Source organism: Argiope bruennichi, chromosome 3 (genome assembly GCF_947563725.1).
Source record: "Argiope bruennichi chromosome 3, qqArgBrue1.1, whole genome shotgun sequence".
Classification (NCBI taxonomy): domain Eukaryota; kingdom Metazoa; phylum Arthropoda; class Arachnida; order Araneae; family Araneidae; genus Argiope; species Argiope bruennichi.
Window position 1 is genome coordinate 31,119,399 of NC_079153.1, and position 21,927 is coordinate 31,141,325.

The 21,927-nt window shown below is 27.0% G+C and overlaps 1 protein-coding gene across 4 annotated transcripts in view; it reads left to right on the forward strand.

The window, feature by feature from the left end:
* Window positions 1-12,795, forward strand: part of LOC129963161 (transcription initiation factor TFIID subunit 4-like) — a 32,739-nt gene extending 19,944 nt beyond the window's left edge. For 3 of the 4 annotated variants that reach the window (XM_056077283.1, XM_056077284.1, XM_056077286.1), the window contains 11 exons: window positions 600-689; window positions 1,592-1,711; window positions 3,018-3,143; window positions 3,272-3,450; window positions 4,427-4,596; window positions 6,546-6,676; window positions 8,281-8,406; window positions 8,524-8,580; window positions 8,824-8,940; window positions 10,034-10,084; window positions 10,871-12,794. In XM_056077283.1, the coding sequence (XP_055933258.1) occupies window positions 600-689; window positions 1,592-1,711; window positions 3,018-3,143; window positions 3,272-3,450; window positions 4,427-4,596; window positions 6,546-6,676; window positions 8,281-8,406; window positions 8,524-8,580; window positions 8,824-8,940; window positions 10,034-10,084; window positions 10,871-10,978 (1,275 nt within the window). In that variant the 3' untranslated portion in view covers window positions 10,979-12,794. Of the gene's footprint in view, window positions 1-599; window positions 690-1,591; window positions 1,712-3,017; window positions 3,144-3,271; window positions 3,451-4,426; window positions 4,597-6,545; window positions 6,677-8,280; window positions 8,407-8,523; window positions 8,581-8,823; window positions 8,941-10,033; window positions 10,085-10,870 lie in introns of all 4 variants that reach the window. The other variant, XM_056077285.1, reaches the window with a different exon arrangement.
* The last annotated feature ends 9,132 nt before the right edge of the window (window positions 12,796-21,927 follow it).

Consider the following 21,927-nt stretch of genomic DNA (forward strand, 5'->3'; position numbering starts at 1 on the left):
AACCATGTTATTTTCTAACTTCATGACACTGTACATCATGCACTCACTGATTACAGGATCTCATTAACCATAAGGAATATACTTGACATTTGTCAGTTGCTTGTTTTGTTTGTAATAGACTTTTTATAAATGGGATTAAATACGGATAGAAAGTGTTTTTTTTATTAGTATTATTCCATCCAAAGAAAATATAACTGACTATTATAATGATCAATTAATTGTTCTAACTGGATATTGGTTATTTTGTCAAAGCATAAAACAGGTTATTGTGCAAATTTTGAATTATATTTTGCAATAATTATTATAATATGAAGAATAATATTTAGAATAATTTTCTATATTTTGAGAAATAAATTGAACCCAAGTATATTTATTTGTATTAATCATATAATAGTATTAATAATTTATAGCCAAAGATATAACGTTAATCTATGATTATGTTTGCCAGTGACTTGAGTACCAAAGTATATATTTTTTTAAGAAGATCGATTATTTGTTATTTTTTTACTGCAAATATTAGTTATAACCGATAAAAGGATAATAAATTCATTAAATTGTATTTGCTTTTGTTTTTTATTTTTATAATAATTTTATTTTAGGATGGTACTATGCAAGCAGAAGAGTTTACAACCAAATTACAAAAAGAGTTAAACTCTGCACCTCAGCCATATTTAGTTCCTTTTCTTAAAGTAAGATGAATTTATAATTTTTTATATTTTTCTTTTTCTGAGATGTAACAAAAATGTTTTAAACTTACTTCCATTTTCTCCACTACTCAGTTTGTGATTGATTATTACTGAACATGTAAAATATGTATAAAGTTTCATTTGCAAACAATTTACCAATATCTGATATAACCTTTTTGAAATGCAGATCTAAAAATTACCTAAAGTTTGTTGAATTCAAGTAAAATATAATTTTAATACTATATTAAAATAAAAAATTAAATCATGCTATTATTCTTATTAAAAAACTGAAAAGCCACAACTGAATTTTATCTAAAAGGTAGTCATTTATTCTCACATTTGTAATAATGTAACGTATATTGTCTCAATGTCAAACCAATTCAAAAGTCATTTTATCAAATTAGCTTAATCAGTATCTCCTTTATCTAGTAATTCTTAGCTACTGTTGTTAGTTTTATGGTCTAAAATCCTTTTTTCATGGAGACTTAATTCTGCGATTAAATTCCATTGCTTTTTTTTAATATTGCATATTACTTACTGACTTCCTTAATTTTAACATTAGTTTTTATTGTTAAAACTTATGTTGTGAAATGTTCAAGATTTTATTATGTCTTGGATCATATTAAAGTGAAAACCATTTTCTCGAATACTGGTATTATATGAATATCTTTAATTGTAATGCAGTAACATTATGCCTTGAGAAATTGTGTATACATTGCGCAAATTTCTGAATTTTTCAATTTAAAATAAAAAGTTTTCTAATAAATGTTAATCTGGAAGTTTATGTTTATTTGTATGGCTAGGTTTCTTTAAAATAATCTGTAACTAGTTTTATTAAAAGTTTATTGTTATTACCATTTTGAATGCTGTATAACATGTAATAATTTATTTCTTTTATTGTTCAGAAAAATTTACCTTATCTAAGGCACTCTTTGATTACCAAAGAGTTAACAATCGAAGGGGTACGTCCTCCACCTCCAGGGGCTGTAATTCTTCCACATCCTTCCAGTTTACAGCAAATACAAGTAATTGTTTTTTCCATAAACTTAGTCATTTGTTATAAATTTTTATAGGATATTACAGCGAATATTTGCTTGTCCTTCATACAGCTTAATTTCAATAAATACAATTTCTTATATGTTATAAATATTATAGTTACCTTAAAAAGTTTTTTTACTGAATTAAAATAAACATTTTGGTCTTGAAATTCTTGCTTTTACACATCTTTGTGTATTTAAACTCGTACTTATTTTGCTTTTTTTTAAAAAAAATTTAATTTTAATAATATTTAATGCTTATTTATTGCAGCTGAAAAATATCTATCTATTATATAAATTAAATTATGTAAGCATTGTGTTTTATTCATTTTGTGGTTGGTAGACTGAGTCACCTGACATGTGATATTTGAGGTTTGTTTTGCCAGTATTATTTGAAATATTTAACGAAAATTATTTTTATGTCATATTATACTTTACTGTAAAATGGTGGCAAATAAAGGAAGAGAAAAGCTTTAATTAATACCAAATTAAACAATAAATGAGTTTAAAACATTCTTATTTGTAAATTCTTCTTTTAGTCATATGATTTATGGCAACACTAATGCATAACTTTCTGGTTTGTCCTTTTTCGAGTAACAGGAATTTTTCTTTTCTTGATTAGCTATCATCTAAATATTTAAACTATACACATAACTCACATTAACTCTGCATTATTTTTTATGGGATGTCCAGTAAAGGGAAATGCAAAGATCAGATGGGGGGATGCAAAGAAAGACTGAACAAGAATCTAGCCATTTGAAAAGAAAAGGGGAGGGGAGCTGATTGTGAAGTTACTAAGCTGGCTATAAAATGTGAAAAATTGATTCAATATTTAGATACTGGAGTTATAAGCAAAGAATATTTTCAGTGTAGGTCTTTTTCAATCAGAAAATGTTTGTTTTAATCTTGGAAGGATTAACCTCTCAGCATGACAAATGGTCAGTGAAGTTGAAAAACTTGCTAACTGAAAATCATTAGCATCGCATATAGTATCGGACAACATCAATCGGAGTTAGCAAGTGAAAGTGAACAGGGAGCAAAGCTCCCTAGTAATAAATAAAGGCTTTTCAGATTTTTTTTAAATTAAGAATTCTGAATTTTGATCATTTCCATATATATGATTTTTACGGAAGAAATAAAGAATCATGCTAGTACATTTAAATATTTTATGCATTATATTTATATAAAATAAAAATATGTTTCAATTTCAATATACTATTTTCATCAATCATTGCAAAATGTCATTTTCTCAGTTGCATGATTTATTTTATTTATATATTAATTATATCAATAGATTGGGCAGAAGAGGCCTGTAATGCAACCTACTACTCAAGTTCGCCTTATGGCAGGTCAAACTGCACCTCTTGCTGCTCAGCTCTTGCAACAGAACCAAAATATCATAAATCAAAGGTTTTCAGTGGTAAATATCAATTTTGTTTGTTGAATTCAAAAACTTTCATTTTAGTAGATTTAGTGCATTTATATGTAGAAACATATCTCTTATTCTAAATTATTTGTTCTAATACTTGTTTCTTTGTCTAATATTAGCCTCGTTTACCTTCTACAACGCAAGCAAAAAGTTTGTTAGTAGGAAAGACTCTAGTTGCGTCATCAGTTGCTGCATCTTCTCCCGCAACCGTAACTGCTCTACAATCTAAATTCCAAGGGAAAATTCCAGTACTAAATTCTTCTAAAGATCCTAGCAAAAGAACTTTTTCTGCATTAAGGTAGGTTTTGGGTATTGTTGGTTTCAAAATTTTAAATGTTAGCAGCATATTAGTTGAATTTTTGATTATCATTTGATTTAAGAATTTGTTTTCAGTTTTATCAATTTTCAGTCATAGTTGAGAAATAAAATATGAAAGTAAAAATTTTCAATTCTTTCTGGCTTTATATTATCTATAAAAAATAAAACACGAGTTTGAAAATCAATCAGCAAATGAATGCATATATTTATAATATAATACTTAGAATGATGAAATAAGAAATGCCATTTTTGAAGATATCTCTCGACTTTGCTTCATGGTTGAGTAGTAATTTTTTTTATTCGAAGAAACATAAAGTAAAATATAAAACAGTTGATTTAAAAAAAAGCTTTTGAAATTCTTTGTTAAAATAAGCATTGCATGAAAACTAAGTAAGAAAACTGAAGAAGTTAGCTCTGATCTTAGTTATTTGTGGCTATTATTATTTTTTTTTTATTTGTTTTGCCAAGTTTGGACATAATTCACTTTAGAATCTATGTTCTCCTTGAATAACTTTGTATAAGTATATACTAGATATTTTTATATGCACAACTGAAAAAAATGGCAATATATTTGTGTTGGTAATAATTTATAAGAATTTATTAATAAAACTCTTTTTGTAGAAGGCTGCATTAATTGGAGGTAAGAACTGTAAATAGTTATTTTAGCATTGAATTGTGGCACAATCGTGTAATTACTACTCCCCGGTTTTAAGATTTTTATTGATTATGTTGTAATATGCAAAATTGTAAACTTTTTATTGAGTGTTATGTATTCTGTTGCTTTGAAAAGTCTATTTTATTGGCTATTTTTCTGAAGTTGCATTGATGCTACTTTAGTAACTTATTATAGTTATGTTATTCTAAATAAAATTGTATGCATTTATAATACTTATATATTTTGTCACTTAAAAGTGTGAATTAGTTAAATACTGATCTGTTTCATTGCTTTCTTTTAGGGATGATGATGATATCAATGATGTTGCTGCTATGGGTGGTGTTAATCTTGTTGAAGAGAGCCAAAAAATTTTAGCTTCCAATTCTGAAATAGTTGGAACTCAAATTAGGTCTTGTAAAGATGAAAGTTTCCTGTTTTCTTCAGCACTGCAGAGGAGAATCCATGAAATTGGTTTGTATTTTTAAATTTTGTTGATAGCTTTCTTCTTTCTCTCCATTTTATTCTGTGATTTTATTATTTTTTTTCTAAAAATTTTAAATTTTATTAATTCAGAATGACATTTGCTTGCCTAATATTTCACATTATGCATTAGCTTTCTGGGAAATGTGTGCCTTGTTAATCAAGTTCTATACTTTTTTTTTCCTTCATTAATTATCTAACTAAACTTATATTAGCATATATTCAGAAGTTATGGATATTGTAAATGACTTTACTTAGCATATATTCAGAAGTTATGGATATTGTAAATGACTTTACTTAGCATATATTCAGAAGTTATGGATATTGTAGATGACTTTACATGTGTATTCAAGGTTGATGTGTAGTTTGCAATGAATATAAAAAAAATTTATAAGATGCATATATTTATTCTATAAGTATAAATATTTATTCCGTACGTTTAATTGTCTTTTTATATATATATTTCTTATGCTTTCAAAATCTTCCTTAATTCATTGAAAGGTGTTGCTCTGTAAATTCTATTATTTCCTCCTCTCCAAACTGAATTTTCCTCAGCGAGTTTTTTTTTTTTTTTTTTTTTTTTTTTTTTGTTGCTGGGACACAGAATTACAGATACTAAATTTTTAAATAATTTTGGCTGCATTCTTTTACCAGCACAGTGATATTGTTATGCACTTCTAGTCCCATAATCTTGGCCTGAGGTGCAATCTTTTTAATTAAAGCTTCATGGGCATTTGCTCAATATCCTCAAAGTCGCATCCAACAACATTATCAAGCCAAAACTTTCATGTAGATATATAAATTCTCTTCATTTAAATGCTTCAAGCAAACAACAGCCTGATAGAGACCAATCCAGCATGTGACATCACTATGTCTCCTCGCCACTCATTCTGTAAAACATTGCTCAGTAAGCAATTGTTTTTTATATTTTGTTTTTGCTTGTTAAGCAAAATTTAATGGATTTTCTGCATTTTTACTTTGTTCATACAAGGAAGATGCATGAATTCTCCCCTCCCCCCTCATATCACCTTGAAATCCTAAACTTTTTTCAATATACAAGTTCTAATTACCCGAATTACCTAGTCCCCCCCCCAAATCGGAACATATATTGTGTATTTTTCTAATATTCTCTGTTTTTAAAAGAACTAGAGGGCTCTTTAACCTTATGGCTGTAATATATTGCACAAAAAAATATATAATATTTTTAAAATGTCATTATAATTAAACTGATATCATTAAAAAGATGACAATCTTTTAAATTTAAATGGTTTTAAGAATCAGTATTGTTTTTTAATAATATTAGAAATTTGGTGGGAAAACATGAAGATTTCTCATTAATTAATTTAAAAAAATAGGAATGTGCATTTCCAGCTTCTAAAGTAAATTTAACACAAATTTTGTTCTGGGTTAATAATCTGTTCTTGTAGAGTGCCAGTGCATAAACACTTCCTTTCTATAAGTATGAAACAACACATTACATGATTTCTTAGAACAGAAATTCTCACTCTTTCTTTATTAATGTGTCTTTAATATTCTGTCTCTCAGTAATATAAATGTTTTGGGTAAATTTGCAATTTGTTTGTAAAATTATTCTTAAAAAAAAAAATTAATAGCCATACACAATGTTTATGTATTATTGATGATCATTATATTAAATTATTTAAAACAAGAATTTGCAATTCAAAATTAAAAGAATTTATGAATTAATTTTTTAATGCTAAAAATCCTTTATTTTGTAATTTGGCTCCTCACTTAAAACTTGAAATAATTTGGTAACTTTTTTTTTCTGTATTATTTGGTTCTATAAGTATTTATTTCATTGCAGTTTATGTACATGTGATTACATTTTATGACTGAAAGTTTATTTATTAATTTTTTTCAAATATAATAATAAAAAGAGGTTCCTTGTGTTTAATCTGCTGCTTTTGTCTCTTTATTAGCTCAGAAACATGGGTTGGATGATGTCTCACCTGATGTTATTAACCTTGTTTCTCATGCATCTCAAATTAGATTAAAAAATCTTGTTGAAAAACTTAGTGTCATTGCAGAACATCGTGTTGAAACGCCAAAGGTATTTTGTTTTTAAAGTTTACTTGCTCTTTGCTTCAGTTAAAAAATAAAAGCACCATTGACAAACATGTGTTAAAGAATATTATTTCAGTGAACTTAGTCCAATTTTCTCTTAATTCACCCAAATAAACATAATAACATTCATATTTGAAGGCTTTTAAGTCCTTTTGAGCACTTTTCATAAAGACTATATTTCTTATTCAAACCTAAGCAAGAATGTTGCTTTGCTTTTATGCTATCTATATATCTGTTATTTCGCTTTTCCACATCCTCTCCTTTATTTAGTAATAGTTGCCTTTTGATAATCATCTTATTAGCTAAAAATATTTGTTGATATTAATTTCAGTTAAGGTTGTTTTGTATAATTCATTATTCATGGTTTACACCAGCTTTTTTTATGATAACTGTGTAAGTGGAGCTCCCTAATGACTTCACATTCACAAGAAAAACATTATCTGCATATCTGATATCATATTGTCTTCAATTTCTTGTTATCCTTATATAAAATGGATAATTTATTCCCAAACTAAATAAGTTTTTTGTAGTGCAATTAATACATATATCAGCATTTTAACAACAAATTAGCTGAGCTGATACATCCTAATAAAAAAAGTAATTACAGAGTAAAATCTCTCACCATATCAGATCTATTTTACTTAATACCATATTAAATTTTGCTTTTAAATTCGATAAAAAATTAATGAAATGGTTTTTTTGGGGGGGTGGCAATGCAAAAGAACGCCAAAAACAATATAAACATAATTTTCATTCCTTAGTTTTTCAAATGGGAAAAGCGTATCTGAAGAAACAGTGAAAGCAATTTCAATTCACTCATACTTAAAAAGTGTTATAGCAAATTATGCATAAAAGTATTTTATGAAAATTATTGGAATTAAGGAAAATATTGTACAGTAATGAAGTATGTATAATTAAAATGTTCATTTTTTAAAAAAAATATTTTAAGACATAGTTTAGTAATTAATCATGTGCTATAATGTTTTGAAAAGTTATGGTAAAAATCAAAATTTCACTTAACTTTTGATTTAATTAAAGTTCTGGTTTAAAAAACGAATTGCTCCTTGCCAATATAGTTGGTTTTGTTCAAGTGTTTTTAGAATGTAAGCTGGATTAAAACACCAATATGTCCACACTAATTTTTTCTGTTTTTGATTTTTATTTTTTATTCATAAAAGTAGTATTTAAATGTAAGTTTATCTGAAGGTGCTGAAAATATTTAACGAATTTATTGATGTTACCAATTAAAATTTTAAAAAAATTGCTTTGCAATTTGAAATACTATTTTTTGTTGTCAATGTATTCCTTGTTCTACTCTTCTTTAGAACTGTGTAAGAATCAATTCTCCAATCTAATTTTCTGTTGCGGATTTTGAATAAATACTGTTTTTAGAGACCTTTTAAAGTACTGCAATCAAACTTTAAATAATACTTATGCTATTTTTTGTTTTGATATTTTTTTATTTTAAATGTCTTTATGAATGTAGAATGAAAACAAGATGAAATGACTCAAAATATAAAATTAATACATGTACTGTTTATTTTAATGTTAATAAATTTATTTTGTTTAAACTTTTTTTTTCCTTTGTAGAATGATAGCAGGTATGAAATAACTCAAGATGTAAAATCCCAAATTAAATTCCTTGAAGAATTAGATCGACTAGAAAAAAGACGGCATGAAGAACAAGAGAGAGAAATCTTGCTTCGAGCTGCAAAGGTGCATTATATTAAATTGCTTTTAATACTCTTTAGAAGCAGTTATTTTTCTTTCATTACTAATGTTGCTCTGTGTAAGATTATTTGCGTATCCTTAAATATTTCTCTTTTTATGTAGAGTCGATCCAAACTTGAAGATCCTGAACAGCTAAAATTAAAACAAAAGGCCAAAGAGGTAAATATCTATGCAAAAAAATTAGATTATTATTGTTTAATAAAATAAAGAAATAATATAAAATAATGATTAGTGGTTGGTGAGCTTCATTTTTCAAAAATTTGTTGTTGGAGTGATATATATATATATATATATTAATTGTTAGAAGTATACCTATATTTTTACTGCATTCTTAAACTTCTTTAATATTTATTTGTCTCATTATTATGGGACCTTAAATTATTATTACTTTTTTTTATAAAGATGCAAAGAGCTGAATTAGAGGAACTGAGGCAAAGAGAAGCTAATACAACAGCATTATTAGCAATAGGTCCTAGGAAAAAAGCCAAACTAGAAAACAATTCTTCTATATCAAATCAAGTAAGTTCATTTGATAATATATTATGTATTAATCTTGTGTTGTTTGTACTTGAGACTAAATGTGTAAATTAAAATATCTATTGTTTTTCATGATACAGGATAGATTTTGAAAATAATGTATATGTTATTTGCTTTTAATATCTTTCGTTTTATATCATTTTGTTTCCAAACTTTGTTGTTTGCTCTGTGTAATCTTAAAATTAATGATATTCATAATTCTATGAAATATGTAATGCGATACTTTATTCTTATTATTACCTATGTATTTTCCACTTGTTGAACATTGCAAATCTATCAAATTTTAGCTGGCCTATTTTCAGTTTTGAGGCAAATATTTTAAACAAAAAAGAAATAATTAACTTCAGGAATCTTAGAAATAGTACTTCCTCTATTATTCTCTTGAAAAACAGTTTTGGTCATTTCTGTACAAAAGGTAAAAAGTATGGAAGGAAAATGCTTTCTTTTTACCTATTTTGTTGAATACCTACAAAATTGCTCAAAATGATATTTTTAATTATGTTGTTTTGTTCAGAAAATTTAGTTTTTAATTGTTTAAACTTTGTTTGGTGTGATCTATTTTTGATGTTTCCTTACATTAAATAAGACTTCTTTCATTATACTTTTCTCATCTATACATAAATGTAGAAATGGCATTCTGAAACATATAATGCTAAAACTAAATTAACATGTTTAAAATGGAAAGTAATGGTTGAAATGCTGTGTCTTAAGTTTGACAGATTTCTCAAAGTTTTATATATATATATATATATATATATATATATATATATATATATATATATATATATATATATATTGATTTCTAGATAAGTCATAAACATAAATGTAACGCACACTTTAAAAAATACAGTGTTCCTACATTGATAAATGGAGAGTCATGATTTCTGAAATATTAAATAAATGTTGAGCTATAAAAGAGATAATATAGCTCATATTCTTAGAGATAAATTGTGTGGGATTAAATCTTCAAATCTTTTTTTTTTTTTGTGGTATTAATTAGAAAACATTTAGAAAAGATTTCAAACTTAAAAGTATGAAAACCTTTTAAATAATTTTTCCTATTTCTTTTCTTCAGACTTCTCCTGGCTCATATCCAGGATCCAGTAACAATCCATCTAAATTTCAGGTGAGTCAAATTTAAAGTGTTGAGTGTGTCTTGCAGTCGTATAAAGAATATTTTGCAATCATATAATCTTTAAAGAAAAAGTAAATAAACTTTGTTTTTCAATGTGCATTTTGAAGCATTCCCTGGTTGATGTGTGTTAGAGTTTATATATGTATATATAAATATAATACAATTTAGCAATGCTATTTTTCATTTGTGTATCTTGTTTTTAAAAATTTTGATACTTTTATCGAAATAATAGTGTATCTCTAAAAGATTTTGTGACTCAAATATCTGGAGGGTGTTTTTTTTTTTACCCAAATTTTCTTGGCAATCATTTTGTCCTAAAGCTATCCTTTGAAACATTTGTTATCTCCAAAGTTGAGATTTTATTTAATAATTTACCACCATACATGACCAAAAAATTTACAGATTTCCCCCTTCTTCACTTTTTTTCTCATCTTTTCAAACCATTTGTGCTAATGGTTCAGTTTTATGATATTTATCTTTAACTGTTGCTTTTTATATTTATCTAACCATTTTTGGAAGTTTTAAGTGTTTCAATCCTTAGCAAATTTGATTTTGTTATTGAATCGCAATCTGAAAAGAGATTAGTGCTTCTTTTTTTTTTAATTGAATTATTCTTTTATATTTTAAAATGGCGTTGTTTTCATATTAGCATTTAAAAAAAAATTATCAGTAATAATAATTTTCACTAATAAATGCTTTAAATTAAATCATTGAGTTTTGTCATAAACAGTATTAAAATATTCTTCTGAAAATAATAATGATTTTTTTTTTCTTTAGGCTCGTCCACGTGTGAAAAGAGTCAACATAAGAGATTTGCTGTACTTAATGGAACAAGAACGAGACACTGTTAGAAGACCTTTATTATATAAATCATATTTGAAATGACCTTATTTTGAAAAATAACATATCTTTCCAAAACACTTGTTCTTAAAATGTGTTCTTAATGACAGCTAGACCTATTATGGTTACTTAAAGCCTTGAGCTTGCCATTGTGGAGAAATATCGTATTCCATCCATTATTTAGCAAATGACATTCATGCCACTTTGTGTGTATTATTTGTTCAAAAACAGGGACTTCCCAACAAGACGTTTAGTGAGATGTAGTTATATGTAATATAAGATACTCAAAATTCCTAAATGGTGCTTCAAGAGAAGAAAGACATTTCTTTGCATACTGAAGACACTTTCTAAAGTTTTATACTATGCAATGAATTTTGTAAGTGTGTAAATAAATTAAATATGTATATAGATTAAACAGCTGCCAAAGTTATAAAGTGTTTATATAATGGACCTGAGAAAAGAAAGATTTTGTATTGTGAGATTCATTTTGCTGTATATTTCTTGCATTCTTAAGAATTTTATTTAAATCATTTTTATCATAACTCATATTCATGAATTAAATATATTTTTTTGTTGTTGACTATGATTTGCCAATTTTTGATTGTTGAACCAATTCAGACTATTTCTGCACAATTTTTTTCTATTATGTTTGTTATGGTTTAAGAGTTATAATATTGCTGTTTTATGCTGCTGGTTCTGATGTTATTTTTCACATTTAATCATTTTAGTCGAAGAATTCTCTAATAGCTCTCATTTATTTTCCATTTTGTAATATTATTGACGTTTTTAATGTAATATTAAAATTAAAACTTTTTAAGTTAATTTAATATGCTTGTTTTAATGTCTGAAACATCCATGCTCAAAGAGTTTATATAAAGTTATAAATTTGATTTCATTCAATAAATTAATATTAATAAATTTCTTCCAATTAATTGTAATGTGAAAAACTGTCTTATAAACCATTCATATCAAAGTATTCTTATTTATTTATTAGTTAATCTTCCAAGAAATATTTCTGCAGCTTCCATGAACTCTATATGAGCATTGCCATTTGTTTTGATTTGAAGATTGTTGTCTGTGATAATTATTTACAAAATCATTTGTTATAGAAATATTTGTTTCATAACAGTGTAAATCTTGTTTGATTCATTTTCTGTGAATTTGAATATTGTTTTTTTTAGGATGTTTTTATCCTTTTATTTAAAATAAGAGGAACACTTTGTAGACTAAATCAGAAAAATGAATTAAACAGTTAAATCATTCTTCATTGCCATCCATTTGGATTGTAACTTTTATGTTTACAACATACTTTCAGTGTGAAAGTATTGTACAAATAAAAAAATACCTTAAGTTTTAATTGTTGCAGTTTAAAGTAACTTCTCAAATTTGTTAACAAAATATTGTGAACCAACTCTAAAACTTTATACATTTATGAAAAAAAAAATTATTTTTGTGTATGAATGTTCTGTTAATACTGTATACCTGGCCAAATATCTGCATTTATTAAATGAAAGAAGTTCTAAACTTATAGGAACAACATGTTAATGTTGATTTCATTCTGTGACCCTTCTTCCTTGCCTTAATATATTTTAATTTCTTAAAATTAACTTTCAAAGATGTGAAATATGATTTAAAATGCAGTAAGGATTGAGCTGTCTTCATTTGTCCAATGTTGGTAAATGTCAGCAATTTGTCGATTGCCTTCTCATTCAGCTATTTATTTTCCTCAAACAGAAAAAATAAGAAGAAACATTTTTTTAAACCTGAATTTGTAGAGAAATAAAATGGAAATTTTAGCATACTGTTGTTTCATTTTTTTCATTGGTATGGATTATTTTATTTTGCAATAAAACTTGCACACAAGAACAGAGGTAATGAAAGGGGAAAAAAAAAAAATGTCTAAGAATCTAAAAACTGTTAAAAAGGACAGAAAGAAATAACAAATGTTTGGCAGGAAAGAAATTGGAATTAAATGAATTGTTTACATATGATTATATTTGTAATTGTTGATAATTTCGAAGCATTTCAAAACTTTAAAAAAAATGCATTTTTAAAGCATTTTGATTGCATTAATAAAATTGCATTTTAAATATGTCTTTTTCAAGTTTGTGGGTTTATAAATGGTTTTATTAGTGGTGTAACTACAGAATGGCAAGGCCATAAAAACACCAACATGCACACGAAATTACAGACCGACAGACAATCATATTCAGTTCAAAATTTAATAAATTGCATTTTTGGAGCTAAAAGTGAAAATCTTCATTTATCTAAGTCTGTAATTTTGTGTTGTTGAGTAATGCATAAAAATGTGCTTACTGACAGGTAGTCAACTCCGTTCAGATTTTATTCGAAGCTTGGCCCGACTCAACACTTAATTGCAAAATTTGTGTACTAAATTTTATTTATCTGATTCTTTATGTTCCGTAGTTATCTTGCTCACGTGCACTCGGACAGCCAGATGGACAAATTCACTGTGAATGGATTTTATTCAAAATTTGATAAAAATCTATAAAATTGATGCAAAGACTATGAATTTAATTTTATCAGTCTAATTCAAAGCATTTTTGGACTAATCACTGGCAAATGGACATAATTTCAAGAATGTGTCTTTCGGACTGAGGATGGTCTGAAAATATAGATTCATCAAAATTTTGAGCTCAGTTTTTTTAATGATAATAGAATATTTTGTTTTTTGTATGCAGGAAAGTAAAACAAGGAAATATTACAAATCTTATTTAAATTAAATTTGGGAAATTAGCGGAGCAGTTGTACAAAAATCAAATTATTGTCACTGAAAAACAATTTTTTTTTTTTTTTTTAGATCATATAAAAAATGGTTTTCTTGCAATAAGGGGCTATGAAGTTCCGGCTGAAAAATTTAAAATCTATTTATCTCCATTTCATCTCATTTATTGAGCTTCAAAGCATTTTAATAAGATAATTAAACCTTCAAAATGCTAAGGAACATGTGTGCTTCATTTTGCTGAGGCATTGTATGCAATTCAAACATTCAATTGTGAATAGATAAATTGCATATAATGAACAATAGAAATGCATAATAAAATTTACTTATTATGACAAATAAAATATTTCGCTGGGCGAAAAACGTAATTTCAGCTATAAGAAAAATGGTAGTAAATTAAATGGTATAAGGTAACAATAGTAATGTAGTTTGAATTTCAGTAAAAAATTTCAGTTTTTTTTTTTTTTTTTTTTTCCCAGCCCAATTGTATTTTGATAAAGCAGAAATATAACGAAATCCAAAACATTTCATTATAGAACATCAAATATTCTTTAACTTTTTTTTTTAATAATTATAATTTTCATAATTTATTTCCTGGTTTTTATATATCTTATAACTTTGAACGAGCAATTCTTGTATATATATATATATATATATATATATATATATATATATATAATGTATCTCAAAAACGACTCTTATATCTGTATATCTTTCGTGTATCTCAAAAACGACTCTAACGATTCGGATAAAATTTAATATTAGATAAGGTTTTGCTTTTTAAGTTTACAGTTAGTCTATACATGTATCTTTCTTGAAAAAACTCGATTTTACACACACGCACTCACTCAAAAAAAAACTTTTATAATTAACTATTAGAGCCTTTTTCTATTTGCTCTTATGCTGACAAAGTCATATAGCGCCATCTCGTAACATTTTTGAGGTACTTTCATGTTGTCATAGGTCAGTAACCCACTAGTATCTCAAAATTTTGTGAGATGGTGCTGTATGACATTATCCGCACATGAATACGTTCTCCTCACATCCAACAGTAACAATGCTATTATTGTGTTAACCATCAACTTGTCGTAAAAGTAACATTACCTATCTAAATATTTTCATCAAAAAAACACAATTCTACAAAAAAAAAATGCCGCTCGAAGTTTAGTTTTTTAGGTACTAAATCACTTTATTTATTTAACTTTATTAATTTCATTCATCGTAATTCACTTCAAAAATTTCATGTCTTATGTACAAATTCGAACAAAAAGAATGTGGAGAGCCTTTTATTCTTTTAAAGTTAAAAATGATTAAAAATTGAAGTTAAAAACTGATTTTAAACTATGACAAGGAAAATTTGAAGTCAAGGCGTAAGCACATAAATGGAGTTCTACATAGTTGGAATAGTTACAGAAGTAAGAAGATAAAAAAAATGACGATACTGGCTTTAAAAAAAAATTATAAACAGAATAAAATTAATAATGAGTGAAGGTGAAAATAGATTTCAGTTGTTCCGATATAAAAAGGAGATTTTTTTTTTACTGCAACCGTCATTCCTCAATACAATTTTATTAGAAAATAATTTGTATATTTTAAAAAGTGGGATAAAGACAAAAATAAACACACCCTCATTCCAATGATAAAAATTATAATTAAATACATTCAAAAGGATTAAAGCACGCACAGCTTCTTTACTTTTCTAAAACTGATCATTTTGACATTTGACCTGGAAGTCGTGTTATAAGAATCATTGTTATAAATAGTTTTCCTATAAGGAATTTACTTAATAAATTGCATCTTTTCGAAGAGCAAATATCCTGATTTAATAATTTGTTTACAAATGATAAATTATTAACAAATATTTTTAAAAGATATTTTTTAAAGAATAAAAAAGAAGAGCATACGCTTTCTAAAAAAAAAAAAAATAAAAGGTTTAATAAAGAAAAACCATTTCTGAGTAGTATAAATTAAAGTCTGAAAGTGAGATTTAATCAATATATATTTTTTTTCTTCTGTTCTGTTATTTTCTAAGTATAAGATCTGCCTTTGGTAATCTTTTACAAAATCGAAGTCTTGAGCATATTTTACTTTTATTTATTTCTTATTTTCAAATAAATGTCAATAAAATTAATTAAAGTTCAAAAATTTAGGAAATAATTCCCTGTTGATCGAACGGTCTAAAATTCAGAAAACAATAATAATTCATTTATAAACAAAAATATTATTCTGATTTCCTAGTCATGTTAATAAGTATAATTTTAGTGAAAATATAGATGTTCACTTAAGTAAATACACTTTGCACTCAGGTAGATCCTCTCAGGAACTATTTAAGACGGTGTATCATTTTAGAGTTTTAATTATTTATCTTTTAATTTTCTTTGCTAAAAATACCTATAGAATGTTAAAAAAAAAATGTCGATTAATTTTTCGGAAAAATTCAAGTTCAAACAATTATGCAGTATGGCCACTAAAGTCCTAAAGTGGTGTCTAGGTATAATAAAGTGGCTATGAGCTGTGTGAAACCATCTACAGTGCCACCTGTCCCGAAAAGCACTTCCACTTCTTCTGCAAAAAAGAACAACTACAACTTCTAACTCTTACATGTAAAATAATGTGAATAAAGAGTGTTCGTTATACAAAATGCTAGTTTTTCATTTAAAATTTTGTAATATTCGTGTTTTGATTTTTGTTAACCCGGCACAAGCTAAGAATCGGTTCAGGACCATACGCCAGAAAACAAACCTCATTCCTTCCTTTCATTTGAAAGAGTAAAAGTGTCTTTGAAGTAATTAACATATTATTTACCCTTAATTTAAACGTGTTCACTTGTGATAAAAGATCCTATCTTATTTTACGAGTCAAAAGAATCTGATGATCCAGCGCTTTTTAGTAATTTGAAGTTAGTTTCGGTTTGTGTATTACTGAATGCTGGTAAAACACCACCTGTTGAAAACCGACGAGTGAGCATTCCTATCTCGAAAACAGAACGAGATAGATTTTTAAAAAAAAGTGATTTACAAAGATGTAGAGCATCATCGATATAATCCGAAAAGAACTTCGTGGACAATAATGCGAAGAATGGAACGGTTAAAACATGCATTTGTTATTTCGTGATTTCCTAAATTGTAGCGTCACGAAACTTGAATGAAAGGAGAAGTGATTATCTTTCGGGCAAAACACGCCGAATTTTAAGAAATATTAAATTTTAGAAAACTATCTCCTATAAAGTCTTGTATAATTAAGGAATTCCAAAAATTTTCCTCTTTCCCTGATATTTGTAATCCTAGTAAAACAGCTTCTGTAGCTGCTTTTCAAAGTTCATTATTAGTACTTCGTATATAATTCCGAGGCATCCATAAAATAAACAAGGTTTCCTATTAGGTAAAGGATTTTGGATAAGGGATAATTTCAGGTACTTATTTTGGTACTGGGTAATATTGTTCTTCAATTGCTACATTGCGCGGGATACCCCACACCGAATTTATTCATTAAACTAATATATTGTTTTGATTAAAATTTGATAAATTATTTTAAAAACGAGGCTTTTTCTATTGAACAGTACTGATCTTACAATATTTATAGATTGAAGTTGTTTTTGTGGCTCAGAAAAAGAGTTTTAATTTAAAAACTGCAGGCCAGAAATTATAAAAAGAACACTGATTCAACCTTCAAGAATGCTCTATTAAAAATAAGAAATTAGAAGATAATGAGCAATAGCGTACCGACATAAAAGTGCGCCCAGAAACTAAAGCGAATAACAAAATTCAGCCCTTCCCTCTCTTTTTCTCTCCCTCCCCCCTTCCCTCCCCCCCCCTCTCTCTCTCTCTCTCTCTATATATATATATATATATATATATATATATAATGATTTTCGAATCTTGTCGGTTAAATAATATGTAACATTATTTTGGTTGAAGCAGAATATAGGTCTGAAGACATAGACGAGACGTTGTATTTTTAATTTAGTTTTATTCTCTCTCCCGGGAGACAAACATAATTATTTACAAGAAAGCGCAGTGTGACACAAAAGCAAAAGGCAAAAAGGGCCGAAACAAATGATCACTACTCTTATATAACATAAGATTTCCGGCCACGCGCGGATGGAATACATATGATGACCTTTGACAAGGGCAAAAGTATCACTTTCATTTGATACGTAGAACTAGGGATGATGAATATTTTCAGAGCGGTTATTACGTAACCAATATCAAAAAGTCACAAATACAAGTGATCAATACTTTTCAAAGAGGGGTGTGATTCAAATCCTTGATACGATCATATTGATGATATTTCGATTACAGGTTTTGGATCACGATAGAAACTAACAATCGATACGATATCACTGAAATTTGAGGGAGCGGTGACTTCACTGGAAAGTAGCAATCGATACGATCTGTCCAATGGAAGCTCTCGAAAGAAATCTGTGATTGGATTGAAAATTGAACGGACCGGTTATTGGAATTATCGTATCGTATCATTGAATTGCATATCACTGAAATTTATCGGAGCGGTGATTCACTGGAAAGTGCGAAGTCACAGCTCCACTTTACGGGAGTGACAGATATTCGTATTTGATGATGCACTATTCCATAAAGATCATTTTTAATTGGTCGTGACATGATTGACTTTGATTACATGTACGCTGTTTACTGCTGGCACCATCTATTGGTAGAATATAGGACTAAAGTAAACATTTTAAAGAAATGACATATATTTTTAACTCATCTTTTCCAGAAAATGGTTCACTCTAATAAATAAATTAAATAAATAGTTTTTAGAAAAAAAAAATTTAGGAAGTAAGCTGAAACAGATAAATTAATTCAATCACGCGTTAATTAAATTAGTAAATTAAGTATTAATCCCAATTAATAAATTTTATATTTAATATTAAGAAATAATTTTTAATTAATAATATGATTGAAATAACAGATATTTGGAACGCATATTTAAAAATAACAATAGCAATATTATTTGTTATTCAAAAAATCGTGGATTATGCATCTCTACGTAGAACTGATGGCGCATTAGTTTTACAGAGGTATTAATTAAACTGAAAGTGGAATTGGATCACGAAATAAGAGAATATTTTAGAATGAAGTTACTATGGGCTAAATTAAGATAAAATCTTGGAAATTAATTAAATTGAAATTAGAATTAAAATATCATTACATATTTTCTCCCACCGCAAGACTGACAGTGCGTCGGCGCCCTAGACACACAGCCATACCTTACAGTGGTGTTCAAGTAAGAAAAACTAAAAGTATATTGCTGAGTAAGTTTCATTTAAAACTATATTGAAAGTGACACCTCAGTTTCCCTTACCTTTACATTTTACAAACATTAATACAGACATCATTTTGAACAAGATTATTTAGAACATAAAAAATATAAAGTGATATCTGTGAAAGTATTAGATAAATTTAAATATTCAACAACACCAAAATAAATATATTAAATGTATAATATAAAAAATGAAATTAAGCATACAAAAATGTAATTTTCAGCACGTGTCTGCATGAAATGAAATAAATATGAAATATGATAATTTCTAAAAAGTAAATGCAAGATCTTTTACAATATCTATATTATTAATTCAATAAATCAGTTTTATTTAAAGTAAACATGGATTAATATATATTCTTTCAATTCAAGGCCCAACGGGTAATTTGTAAACCTTTAACTATAGAAATGCAGTATTAAAATGGTCTAAATGAAATAAATAATTATATTATATGTAACTTGAATCAATAAATGCTCTAATAAATTATGTATGTTTAGCTTTTATCTAGATCCTCTGCTCTGTGAATCATATTTAACAAAATATTCTTAAAATAATAATATTTTAAATAAAAAGAGTTATACTCCATTGAACTTAATCAGTCACTAAAACTGACTAATCTATGAAAATTTGAATATCACTATGCTATAAAAATAGGCGACACTTTCAAAGAAAATATGCCAATCTGCATATAGGCTTTGATAGACCTAAGATTGTGAGAATGTTGATTGTTCTAAACTATTCTGTTCAAAAAATAAATCGACCAGATTTAATAGCAGAAGATAGAAACGTTCATTTATTAATTAAAAATTGGAGTGTCAAGAATATTTCGCAGAATAGGATTCTTCAGGCCGAAAAGATTGTATAAAATTTAGACTTCATCATTTTTTTTAAGTATATTTATAGACAAATATATATATATATATATATATATATATATATATATATATATATATATATATATATATATATATATATATATATATATATATATATATATATATATATATATATATATATATATATATATATATATATATATATATATATATATTGTTATTCATGTTATTTAAATCCTTTTGAAAGTAAAACTAAAAGCTAAATTTTATGATGAATCTGAGAAATTTTTGTTGAATAATTCTTGAGATATTACATAAATTATAAAAAATTTTCGGAAATACATACAAGACTTAAATAGTGAACAACTCTGTTTTCAAGCTCATACTTAAAAAAAAAAAATGCTTGGTTTCAGTAAAAAATGCTTTTTATATTAGTTACAGTTTAATAATTTCCAATTTTATTTAAGTAGAAATTTTATGGTAACTAAGTGAAAAGGAGAGAGATACATATTCATTATTGCTTGAAGCCTTTATAATAGTATGAGTGAATTATATGACTATCAAAATTTGAAGCTTAAAAATATTTTGATGAAGAAACTATTAAAAGACAAAGTTGCATAAAATATTTAATTCAAGATTTTGACAGCATTAACCCTCTCGCTGAGTATCCCACGATTTCCACGGGCACTTCCTAAAAGTAGCAAAATTTGAGCCATCCGTGATTTCCACGGGGATGCATTTTTTTTCTTTTATTTAGCTGTGCAACCCGCTCTTTTCCCGTTCATGGTATCATTTCGGCTCTTCGGGTTTCATTCAGATCTGGGTTAACAGATAACATTAGTTGCCCATGGTTCTGCGAAATATACAAGCATGTTTTGAAGCATTTTACGAGCTCTTATCAAAGCTCAAGGATATCTGTCGGGAAACGTTTCGCAATTTTTGAACCAATTTTGATAAAAGAATTACGAAGCGAGAGGGTTAAGATTGACGAGCCGACTGGTCGCCGAAGACGGCTAGTATGTAATAAACTGAATAAATTTTTCTGAGTAAGTGATGTAAGCAGAGGGTTACTGGATTTCTGGATACGCAAAAACAAAAGTAGAATTTTGATAAATTTAGCCATTTTTTTTTTAACTCTCATAAAAAGAAGGTGTCGTTACTAGGAAATCAGAACTAAAACTTTTCATATAACGTATTATCCTGATAAATCGACAAAACTAGCAATCTTTTTAATTCTTTATCTGCCCAGATCGTACAGACAACGACAGACATTTAACTCATGATTGGATTTAATTCAAAATTCGGTATGTGTCCACAATATAGATGTTAAATCTGTACATCAAATTTTATCCATTTAGCTTTCTTCGTTTTGTAATTATTGTGTAAACTTCTATACTAACAGTCAGATAGGAGACTTCCTCTGAATATTCTTATATTCTCTATTATTCTCTTATATTTTTCAAAACATTTGATAAAAATCTACATTCGGTGTGAAGACTATATACTAAATTTCAGAAATATATTTCAAAGCATTTTTGAGTTATCTTTGAAGTAGACAGGCAGACATTTTTTCAAAAATGTGTTTCTTAAGCTCTGAGAACTCTCGAACTAAAATGTGGAGATTCGTCGAAATATGGAGTTCGAATTTTCGATTTATTCCTGACTTGGGCCCAACTATTTCTTTGAGCATTCTAACTGTCAACTGAAGCTTGAAAATACTGAAAAGGGACATTTTTATACTTTCTCTCTCCATTTCTCGATTTTGAGAAGCATGAAATTCATTTTAACTATTTTTTGACTTAATTTTAAGAGTAATACTGCAATAGCTAGACCAAGAAACTAATCAAGCAAGAAAGATTCCAAAACAGTATGGCAGAAAAAAAGAAATCACGTTTCTCTTTCTTCTTTCAAGTGTCTCATCATTTAAATAATATTTTTAGTATCCTACACTAAGCAGAGAGGTTTTAATATTACTTTGTATTTGTAGTCTCGAATTAAATTATTAAAATCATTTTTGCACTTTTTGTTATTGCCACATAACATTTGATTTCGAGTTCCTTTGCGTCATATCTGCTTTCTTTTTTTGTGTTTCAGAAATTGTTCCCGCACTATCATATGTATTTACAAATTCAGC